General features: G+C 39.8%; 1 protein-coding gene and 1 non-coding gene across 2 annotated transcripts in view; both read left to right on the top strand.

The window, feature by feature from the left end:
- Positions 1-1,347, top strand: part of LOC132167360 (uncharacterized) — a 2,197-nt gene extending 850 nt beyond the window's left edge. Inside the window, exon 2 of the mRNA XM_059578313.1 lies at positions 1,319-1,347. Coding sequence (XP_059434296.1) covers positions 1,319-1,347 — 29 coding nt within the window. The remainder of the gene's footprint in view (positions 1-1,318) is intronic.
- Positions 1,348-10,326: 8,979 nt separating this feature from the next.
- Positions 10,327-10,433, top strand: LOC132168297 (small nucleolar RNA R71). The gene has a single exon (XR_009438815.1). It is a non-coding gene; the product is annotated as a small nucleolar RNA R71 (small nucleolar RNA).
- Positions 10,434-12,330: the final 1,897 nt, after the last annotated feature.

Below are 12,330 nucleotides of genomic sequence, written 5' to 3'. Positions count from 1 at the left end.
CTTCTCTGTGGCTCCCTCGATGGCTTGACATTCTCCTCTAAATGTATCTTGTGCATCACCACCGAGGGACTGATCCCCTTGATATCCTCAATGGTCCAACCGATAGCTTCCTTGTGTTGTCTTAACACCTCTAGCAATTTTTCCTCTTGAGCATCAACCAAATCCGAAGCTATAATCACAGGCAAAGAATCTGCTGGACCTAGGAACTTATACTTAAGGTTATCCGGTAGAGGCTTAAGTTCCTTCTTTGGGGGATCAAGTGTTGTTGTCTCCTCCGTCTCACTGCTCACCAGAGGAGCAGTCTCCAAAATTGCATCTACTTGCTCAAGCAACTTGTCCAAATCTAAATCCTCTCCGAACTGAGCAAAGCATGCCTCCAAGGGGTCTTCTATGCTTGATTCATTCACTGTCTCTTCCATAATCTCCTCTATCAAGCATACATTTCTCACTTCATCATACTCCAATGGTTGTTTGTTGATATCAAAGATATTCAGCTCCACTGTCATATTTCCGAAGGAAATCTTCATCACCCCTGTCCTACAATTAATCAGGGCGTTAGCCGTAGCTAAGAATGGTCGCCCTAGAATCACCGGTATTTGAATGCCAACATTCTTGACTGGCTCTGTGTCTAGCACAATGAAGTCCACGGGGAAGTAAAACTTATCCACCTTGATCAAAACATCCTCAATGATTCCCCGTGGTATCTTAACTGACCTATCAGCCAATTGAAGTGTCATGGACGTGGGCTTCAGTTCCCCTAACCCTAATTGTTGGTAAACTGAATAGGGTAGGAGATTTAGGCTCGCCCCAAGATCTAAAAGAGCCTTTTCAATTCGACTGACTCCTATCGTGCAAGAGATGGTAGGACACCCAGGGTCCTTATACTTAATGGGCAACTTGCACTGAAGGATGGAGCTAACTTGCTCGGTCAGAAATGCTTTCTTTGGGACATTTGTTCTTCTCTTAACTGTGATCAAATCCTTCAAGAACTTCGCATAAGAAGGCACTTGTTGGATGGCGTCCAAAAATGGAATATTGATTTGGACTTGCTTGAACACTTCTAGAATGTCCTCAAACTTCCTTCCTTTCTTGGGGGCTTGCAACCTTTCAGGGTAAGGTGCTTTCGGCATAAATGACCTAGGAGGGTCCTCAATAATGGGTGTGGCTGTAGATGGCTCGGCATCTCTCTTCTCTTTGTTGCCACTCTTTTCCTTTTCTTGCCCTGCAGGGTCTTCTTCTTTCTCAGCCACCTGATTGTCCACTTGTCTTCCTGACCTCAGAGTGACAATTGCTTGAACATGTTCTTGTCCGTGTGCAGGATTTGAGGAATTCCCAACCATATATTGACCTTTTGGGTTGGGCACGGGTTGACTGGGCAATTTCCCTTTTTCTCTCTCACCCAAGTGATTGGCTATCTGTCCAATCTGACTCTCCATCTTCGCAATTGCTTGGGTGTTAACCATGGTGGCATTCTTTACTTCATCTATTGCTTGGGTATTTGCCATGGTAGAGTTTTTGAGCTCTTGTATGGTCTGGCTATTCGATTTTATGAATGCCTTCATCGTTTCCTCTAGCGAGGATTGTGACGAAGATGCAGGATGTTGCACTGGTTGAGTTGAACGACCATGATTCTGTGAGGGAAATCCTTGATTCATTGGTTGGCTCTGCTTCCATGAGAAATTAGGGTGGTTCCGCCACCCTGGATTGTATGTCTCTGAGTATGGTCCGCTTGCTTGCTTCCTAAAGTCATTAAAGGCGTTCACTTGTTCCATGGCGCACTCGGCAAAAGCCGGTGAAAATGGACAATTCTGTGCTAAGTGCATAGGATTAGCACAGATTGAACAGCCATCAACATTGAAAGTGTTGGCGGCATTTACGGATTGACCCACTGCAAGGGCTTCAACCTTCTTGGTCAGAGCATCTATCTTTATCCTCAAATCAGTGTCCTCCTTAACCTCATAGATGCCACCTTTCTTGGGAATACGGGCAGATTTATCCCGACAACTCGAAAAATCCCACTGCTGTGAGCTGTCGGACAACTTGTCTAATGCCTTATATGCTGCATCCCCTGTCAAACTTAAGAATGCTCCCCCATTCATTGACTCGATCATACTACGGTTGGATTGGGTCAATCCTTGGTAGAAAAATTGAACGAGTCTCCACTTCTCATATCCATGTGGGGGGCATCTTATCAACAACTCCTTAAACCTTTCCCAACACTCTGAAAATTTCTCATCCTCCTCTTGAGTGAAGGAGCTTATTTCCTTTCTGCATTCATTGACCTTTGACATTGGGAAATACTTGTTATAGAACTTGCTTAACAAGCTTTCCCAAGATGTAATGGATCCGGGCGTGTTGGAGTCCAACCATGCCCTAGCTTTGTCTTGTAGAGAGAAAGGAAATAGTCTGAGATGAACAGACTCTTCGGAGAAATTTTGAAATTTGAAAGTGGCGCATATGTCCTTGAATTTCTTTACATGACTATAAGGATTTTCAAGTTCTAGACCATGGAACGATGGTAGGAGTTGGATGACATGAGGTTTCAAATCAAAATGAGTAGCATTGGTTGGTGGCAACACTATACACGAATGGGATGTAGTGAAGTCCACAGGTGCGAACAACTCCCTAAGTGACGTAGTGAAGTCCACATTCCAAGCTCTAGCTTGCTCGGGATTTCTAGCTCTAGCATCCTCATGCTCAACCCTAGGTTCCTCTATGTTATCTTGTTGGTCTCCCATTTCACCTCTATCCTCACTCTCAACAGGTGCTCTCCGAGTTCTCCTAAGAGTTCTATCAATGTCGGGATCTAAAGGTGTCAAATCTAAGTTTAGGGATCTCAGACCAAGCATACACCAATCTCGAGTGTTCAAATAAACTGATTAAACAACAATGAATAATCACAGAAAGAACACAAACAACCAAACAAAAAAAATAGAACTAACTATTCAACAACAATATACAAAAGAAATTTCAAAACAACAACAAAAAAATTGTGCTTAGCTGCTTCTGGTGATGCACTCGATCGCAGATGTGCGTTCGCTGTGCGCTCGTGCGTACTTGCAGAATGGATCAGGCGCAGGCACGCAGGCTGCTCACCGAAAAGGCTCGAGTGCGCTCGATCGCAGATGGAGTGCGATCGATCGTACTGACAGAAACTAAAATTCTCTGAAACTGCAGCAAGAAAAACAGAAACAACAAACCCCTTTTTCTTTTTCTTTTTTCTGTTTTTTTTTTTTTTAGATCAGAATGGCAGAAACAACAACAAATACAAATACAATAAAATAAAATTGCAAAAATAAAACAACTAGTAGAAAAATAAAATCAATTCAAATAAAAATCAATTTCACAAACAAACAAATCCCCGGCAACGGCGCCAAAATTTGATGTACAAATTTAATTGTACTCGCAAGTGCACGAGTCGTGTGCAATATAGCGTGTGTGCAAGTGCGAGGTCGATCCACAGGGATTTGTGTTGTGTAAACCAATTTCTATTTAAACCAACTCTATTTTAACCTAGTTCCGAATTTTGTGATTTTTGTCGTGCAAAATAAAACATAAACTAAAGAAAATAATGAAATAAAATGGTAAAGAACATTAAGGTTTTAGAATTCACTTCGCCAAATCTTAACTCTATATTCTCGTATTTGTTCCTACAATCGAAAAACTATATTCGATGTTTTACAAATATCAAGTTTAAATCATTCAATGAATCCACCCATTTTTACAAATCACAACAAATATCCGATTCGAAATTAAATCATCCTATGTATCCGTTTGGTTAACGAATCACAACGGATATCCGATTTCAATCGAATGATTTGATGTATCCGAAGGATGAAACACATCAAATATCCAACTCCAACACATAATAGTTCATCACATTCAATTAAAAGATATAAATCAAGCAATTGAATGAAAATCTACAACATCCTTATTCGAAGTCAAAATTGTATAAACAAAATACGAGAATACATGAGTTTGTCAATGACGAAGCTTCATCTTCAACCTTAGTTGAAAGATTTAGCCTCTCATGATAACAAAAATAATCACCAATTGAATTGTCATCATCGAAAGAATAAAACTTACAATGGAAAACAAAGCAAAAGCTTCCCCACGGCAATACGTCGTAATTCAGCTTAAAACGGCCTCCTCCAATTGTGAGGCTTAGAGGTCTATTTATATGGCTTAGGAGAGCCCTAGAAGCCCTAGTAATCCTAGGAATTTCGGAGATTTAAGTCCAAGCCCAATTAGGATAAAGAAAACCTAAGCCCAAATCGGAATAGGATTCGCCCAGAATTGCGGTCCTATCTTGCGGCGTGATTTTGGCCTTGCGGCGCTCCGAATTGGGAAAATGCTATTTCACAATGAATTGTAGTAGTTTGAGTTAGCTTTCCAATGCCGCTTGAATCACCTCAATCGGATATCTGAGATGAAAGTTATGGTCAAAATACCGAGACGTATTCAGAATCCAATTTTGCATCCAATCCGATTTGACTTCAAATTGAGAAATTCCGAATTAATCCTTTCCTTTATTTGATTAAACTTTAACCATGATTGGTTAAGCTTAACCATATCCTCTAGGTCTTCCCAATTTGCCCCTTTAAGCTTGGAATTTTTCCAGAAATGCTTTCTTTTCTTCCAAAAGCCTATAAAACAAAGAAAATACAAAAAGGAAGTAAAATGTCCTAATTAACCAAAACCAAAGGATTAAAACATGCAAGTTAAGGGCTGAAAATATAAATATTTTAGCACTTATCATATGCCCACCTTACTTTTGATTGTACCCGGCCGGGCGTCCTCTCTTCATTAGTGGCGGGCATAGACGTGGAGCTGACCGCAGAAGACATTGCTTCTGCCTTGCAGTGTTCTCATGAGTGCCAGTCCGACATTTTGGCTCGGGATGGCTCACCTTGGTACTCCGACCTACCGGCCGACCTCTCACTGCAGTTTATTGTGGATGACATGTGCCACGGCCGCTACACCGATGACCTCCGCAATTCCACAAGCAAGGTCCTGCTACCTTCTCGCCTATGGTTCGTGGACTTCATCCTGCAGCGGAATGTGTGCCCCTTTGGACACAAAACTCAGAGGCGCGGCCCCTTTCTTGCGGCACTCTACGCCTTTCAAAGAGGCTATTGGATTTCCATCCCACAGCTCATTTGGGACCAGATACACAAATTTTGGGATGGGGCAATTGTGCGGTGCACGCAGGGTTCAGCGTCATGGGGACTTCCATTCCCGTTTCTCCTCACCCAGATCTTTCAGACCTGAGGCATAGAGGGTACCCCTACTGATGGACCTATTTCTACACATCCTTAGTTTGGTCTGGTCCAGTGGAATCAGAGTTATTCTCACATGCCGTGACGATGTCGGGCGCCTGCGGCAGCAGCAGTCGATAGGGACGCTGATGGGCTTGTGCACGATGAGCCACCTCCGACAGCGCCGGTCGACAGCATGGGAGCAGCAGCTACAGTCACTCTGACCATGTCACAGTATGAGTCCTTACATAAAGAATTGCAAGACCTCCGCTCTAAGCTTGCAAACCAGAGAACGGAAGACAGGCACCAGGCAGATGAACGATTTGAAACCCAGCAAGAACTGCTGCGTGCCATTGTAGCCCGGCTGCCACCTGCTCCAGGGGCATCTTCTTCTGTGCCACAGTGATAGGTTTGGTGTTTCTTTTTCCCCTTGCATTGTTTTACTGTTATTTTCCACACACTGAGGACATTGTGCACTTTAAGTTGGGGGGTGTGGGCATATACATGATAGTTCTGAGCATGCAATTGATTTTCCTATTGTGGTTTGAAATTCATTGATGGGCTTAATATGACGAACACATGATCACTTGATTAAGAAATTAAAACTGGGTTACTCTCATTGGTAGCATGAAATATTACTTGTTTCAATTTAATTTTCACAAGCACACTTGCATATAGTCTATGGGGTATAAAATCTGGAATCAAGAATGTTTGGTTTTAATATTCGGAATGTAGTTGGGCAACTTATTGGGAAAACAACTTTGGCATAAAGTATAAAAATAAATAAATAAATAAATAAATAAAAATGATCATTTTAAACTTTCCACCAAGTAACCGGACCTCTTGCCTCATTAAGCAGTGAGTGTTCGCGTCAAAAAGTGAGAAGTTTGGATTAGTTGATAAAAAAAAAAAAAAAAACGTAGCTTAGCTTTGTAGCCTTTTTAACCCGAGTTAGTAAGTCCTTAGGGGTGTTTTTACACTTAATGCCCTAAAACCATCTGGTTTGGGAGTCATTGGCCTAACACTCGATAAATGGGTCAATCAGAAAGCTTAAGGGAGCTAAGTGAAAAAAAAAAAAAAAAAAAAGTTGCCTTGGTTGTTTTGTCCGATGGGGAGTCCAATGAATTTTGAGTATTGATCCATGCATGATTGAGATTAGTTTTGAAATCCCTTGAATATGTGTTGAGTTCACATACACTAATTGAATTTTGTAATATCTCATAATTGCCATGATTGGAGCTAAGTTGTGATTGCCTGAAATTGTGAAGATAGTGTTTGTTTTATTAAGCCTGTTAATGACTGAAAACCATGATGGTCATGAGATTGCATTCTTAGGAATTACATGGTTGGATAATGTTTGTGGGTATCATTCCTGGAAAACCCTCACGAGACTTCACTCGTCCTCTAGGGAACTCCTAGGGGTTTAAAAGGCTTGTTGCATATGCTAAATGCAACCGTATATTCCACGAAAACTGGATTTATCTTTTTGTTTTTCAGTTTATTTTCTGTTTTATATTGCTAAGGGACTAGCAATATGTAAGTTGGGGGATGTGATAAGCGCCAAATGTTGCACATTCAAGCCCCTTAATTTACATATGTTAATTCCTTAGCATTGTTATTTGTTTGATTTTGCTTTGTTTTTAAGTTTCAGGTTTCATTTGACAAACCTTTGGAAATTGGGCTTAAAAAGACAAAAAAGCGGAGCATTCTAGAACTAGGATCGAGCGCAGCACTCCTGGGATCGAGCGCACTGCGCTCGAACATCTGTGATCAAGGATCGAGCACATGCTTGCGCTCGCGCGCACACCAGCTAGGCTCGAGCGCACCAAGTCTTGGATCGAGCGCACTCGAGCGTACAGTGCACAACAAGAATTCCTCTCCAGCATGGACTTGGATTTCAGTCTCCCAATTGGACTGGAAGACTGCTCTCCGGTTTTTTTAGGGTTTCTAGGGTTCTCTTAATCCCTATAAATAGGGCTCTAAACATTGTAAACAGACACACCGCTTCTAGAGCAAAATTCAGTAAAATAGTCTGTGGAGCTTAGGAGATCATGAGCAACTAAACCCAATTGTAAGGTATTGATGTAGCCCTTTCCAAGCACAATGGTTTGATTGTATTTAATGTCTAGTCTTTCAATTTATGCATGTTGATTGTATAACCCTGAGGATTGCTACAGTTGATTTCTGTTCTTAATTATTAAATGTAGTTGTTCTTTAAATTCCAATTCAATATTAGTAAAATTCTTATCTTGTCTTAGAAATTATTTTACTATTATTGAACTCAAATCATTCTTATTTTCTGTAATCATAAGAATGATGGTTATACAATGGTACTTAATTGGCATGCAATCAATAGGATTAGATAGACCATACCTTGGGAAGACGGATCGTACTACACCCTAGTTTAGTGTAATTTAGGTAGACGGTCCGTGCCAACCGAAGATGGGTTATGCTATTCCGTTGATTGTATGAGATTATTTTTATGTCGTCTTGTTGAAATTATAACATGCATAGAATGAATTGCTAGAGTTAATTATGGTTAACCATTGATGTGCGGATCGTGGTGTAGCCAATACCCTACTCTCTCTCTCATAAATTTACTCCCTTTTATTTCCGTTTATTTTATGGACTTTAAATTCTCACAACCAATTCACTCTCTTTTAATTAAGTTAATTTTGATCTTTTAATTTTGATAATTAAACCCCTACAGTCGTTGAGGTTCGACACCCTTAATATAGCCCTATCCTACGGGATTCGTACTATTGCGAGTGGTTATTTTTATTATTGATATTTTTGGACACAAAAGTACCACATCATTGATCAATTCCAAAATTTTCAGCTTTTGACGTGAACACTCAATGCTTTGAGGCAAGAGGTCCAGTTACTCAGTGAAAAGCTTATCAATGATCATTTATCCATATATATATATTTTTTTCTTTCTTTTTTTCAGCACTATATAAATAGATGCCAAGGTATCTATCTAATAAATCATTCAGTTTCACTTAAGACATAGGAACACACACATTAAACTTTCATGTCATACCCCACAAATTGTGTGCTAATGTGCTTGTGTAAGATCATATCAAACATGTGAATTCTCAACTATCCTAAGCAAGCAATCAAACTAACAAATTCTCTCATCAAATCATGTGTTCAAAATTTTAAGCTCACCAATGAAATCAAATCACAATTTTTAAGATCAACCAAAATTTTAAGACAAACATGAACATGCATATTTTATTTATTTATTTTTTGATTTTTCACAAATAAAATTAAAACTGAGACAAAGTGTGTGTAAAGTGTCCCCCATACCCCTAAACTTAAATTAAACATTGTCCCCAATGTGTGTATAATATGGAAAGAATTTACGCGGGAGATGGACAACTGTTTGAAATAGCATGGCTTATTGCATACCCTCAAACTTGAAGTGAAGAACACTTGTCTGTGCAAAATAAGAAAACACACAACAAGTAAAAAGAAACAAAACTAAAGATAAATAAAAAGATTAACTTAAAACACACTAAACAAAACAAAATAAAAAGATAACTATGAGATGCTGCCCAAGTGCGCTTGATCGTACGCATGGTGTGCTCGATCGCACTTACGCAAGGCTGTGCATGTGTGGGTGATGTGCGCTCGAGTTCACACAAGGTGCGTTCCATCACACTAACAGAATGTACAATAGCCAAAAATCGGTTACTGCGCTCGATCGTACTCAGGGTGCGCTCGATCGCAGTAACAGAATGCAATGAAACCACAAGTGGAGACCTGCACTCAATCGCACGCAGGTTGCGATCGATCACAGTAACAGAATGTAAAAACATGACAAAGGACTTGAAACAATAAAACACTAATGTAAAATAAAACACAAAGGAAAACAAAAACAAAATATAAATAAAACAAACAACAAAATAAAAAGGATATGCTATGAGGTGCCTCCCAAGAGCGCTAAGTTTAACGTCTTCAGCCAGACTGTGGCACTTTTAAACTTAAAGCACCTGTCTTTTCTTCTCTTTCACCAAAGGGAATGGATCTTTTTAGTTGCAAGGTGATTCTGAGTGTTTCCAGATTGGGGAAGACCACTCTAAGTTTTCTCAAAGAGTTGCTCATCCGGTGGGGAATCATGAACTGGAATATGGTAAGAAGAAAACTCAGGAAGCTTCTTTATCTTGATGTTCACAATTTGCTCATCACATAACCCCATATGACTTCTCTCTTGGACTCTTGGTAATTCGGGAATAGGAGCTGATGTTGAAAAAGTCTCAGTGCTCTCTTCCCTTTCCTGATGTGGTTCCTTTAGAACCTCAGTTTGCTCCTCCTTCTTCTCTTCCCCTTGATTTTCAACTGCTTCTTCACTCCTTAATGTGGTAATTGCTTGCTCATGATGTAAGTGCACTCTTCCTTCATGTATTGTTCATTAGGATTGGCAACAAACTGACTTTGACACTCTTCTTCGTGGTATTGTTGAGGCCAATTAACGGGAGGTGGCTCCTCTTCATGAGCTTCTATCTTTGCAGTGTATTCCAACAGTTGCATATTGGCTTCATTGTGGCTACGAAAGGAGTATGATTGACCATGGAACTGGGGAGATGGCTCCTCTTCTTGGTGTTGTGAAGGCCAATAGATGGGAGATGGCTCCTCTTCATGATAATGTTGGGACCAATTGATGAGAGATGACTCTTGATCTGCCATTGAAAACATGGGACAAGACTTAGTGGTGTTGTCAATATGGGAACATATGGCACATACCTCGATTTGTGTAACTTGTTGAACAGGAGCACTGCTATGATTAGTCATAGCTTTCATGAGCATGTCCAGCATTTTCTCCATGGCAGCCATTTGAGCCTGAATTCCTTCATTGGTGCTCTCTTCATCTATGCCTTTTCCTTTGAGTCCTTGTCTCCCATAAGATGTGAATTGTTGGGAGTGCTCACTCAATGTCTCGAAGAGCTCCATGGCTTCCTCGCTGCTTTTCTCCATCAACATGCTACCACAAGCTAAATCTACAAGACTCTTGTTAAGATCATTTAAACCCTCATAGAATGCCAATACCTAATCGTCTTGAGATATATTGTGATGAGGGCATCTAAGAAGTAGTTCTTTAAAGTGTTCCCATGCCACGAAGAAAGGGTCTCCATCTTTTTGTTGGAAGGTCAAAATTTGCCTTCTCAATTGCCTTATCTTGTAGGCTGGGAAAAACTTCTTTAAGAACTTCGTGGCCATCTCATCCCAAGTATGAATAGAACCTGCGGCCAAAGAATTGTACCATCTTTTAGCATTATCTTCTAAAGAAAAAGGGAAGAGGATTAACCTGATTTCTTCTGGAATTAAACCCTGAACATTTTGAGTCCTGCAGAGATCACAAACTTCTCGAATATGCCAATATGGATTCTCTGTAGGTGTGCCTTTATAGTGTGGAATCATATTGAGCAACGAAGATAAATCGTAACTGTCTGCACAATGGGCTAGAAATTAATGCATGATGGCTAGATGAGGATCTGGGAACTGAATGAACTTTCCATAGGACTTTGCACCGGAGGTGTATTATTTCTCAACATGATTAAAACAAAAAGAAAATTAAATAACAAAACAAAAAGAAAAATAAAAATAAAAGAAATAAATCAGATCTGTAATTAGTGCAGTAACCGTGATGCTCTCTGGATGTGCGATCGATCGCACCGTGAGTGCGCTCGATCGTACTGGTGCGCTCGATCGCCCTAGTTGGGTGATCGATCGCACCTCTAGAGGCAAAACAAGAACTGCGGAAAAAACTATAAAAACAAAAAAATTTAAAACAAAAATAAACTAAGGAAAATAATTCCAAACAAAATCAAACAATCCCCGGCAACGGCACCAAAAACTTGATGTGCCAAATACTACCTAAATTAATAGATAATATTTATTACGTTTTAACTCGTAAGTGAACAAGATCAAAACAATAGTATAGTGCAGCAAGTACGAGGTCGAACCCACAGAGATTGTGATTTTGTTTAGAATTAATTAAAATATCAAATTGTCACAGATTTGATATTAAGAAAAGTAAAAAGATATAAAGATAAGGTAAGGTAAAGGCAGGGCTTTGATATCCAACACTAATTATTTTTAGATAATATGTCAATATGCCAATGTTTTGATCATGTTATGTATATCTAATGTTTGTCAACCTAAGGGCATGGGTGTATACTCCTTAAGCTATAGATTTTCCTAAGCAACGAGTTAGGCATGGGTGTCTACTCTAACTCTTTTCTTTCCTAAAGGATTTAGCATGGGTGTATACTAAGTTGTTCTTTAGGAAAGCATATATTCTATGGAAATCGACAAACACATGAGGCCTAGGGCATGGGTGTATACTCCCGGTTCCCCATGTTGATTAACCCAAGAACCGCGGTGGGGATTCTTTTGTTACTTTTATTAAACCCAGGACTTGGTCATCCAAATTGATTTAACTAACTAGTCCATACCACATGCATATATTGGCCAGTCACATACATATGAGGAATTCATGAAAATAGGAATTAATCAAGTTAAATATCACAACATGATCTTCACAAAGGCGCCATTATTGAAATATTAAATAAACATAATTAGGGATTCAATCTAGCCCTCCTAAATAGTTAGTTACACATGATGAAAATAAAACTAAGAAGAAAAGGGAAAGAAAGAACCGAAAACCGCTCCTAGAAGTAGCCTCCAAATTCCTCTCCCCAAGTTGTGCCTCCTCCAAGGATGATTATTCTTGAGGTTTAAAGGTCTATTTATAGTCTCTAGAAGTCCTTGACAAACTAGTAAACCTAGGAATTCGTAGGGTTTTAATCCTATTACAATTGGGAGTTGAAAAACCCTAATATGGAAGGAAAGGGAGTCTCTCCTCAGCTTCTAGAATTCTCCAGCGCACAAGTGTGATCGATCGCAACCTGTGTGCGATCCATCACAGTGCAATCGATCCCAAGTCTTCTGCGATCGATCACACTACCAGAAACTCCAATTTTTTTCCAAAATTCTCTCTTTGAGCCCAAATTTTTTAGATTTACTTCATTTTCTTCCAAAAGCCTACAAAAGCAAAGAAAATACA

The sequence above is a fragment of the Corylus avellana genome, chromosome ca1 (genome assembly GCF_901000735.1).
Source record: "Corylus avellana chromosome ca1, CavTom2PMs-1.0".
Taxonomy (NCBI): Eukaryota; Viridiplantae; Streptophyta; class Magnoliopsida; order Fagales; family Betulaceae; genus Corylus; species Corylus avellana.
This window is presented reverse-complemented; position numbering and strand designations above follow the sequence as displayed.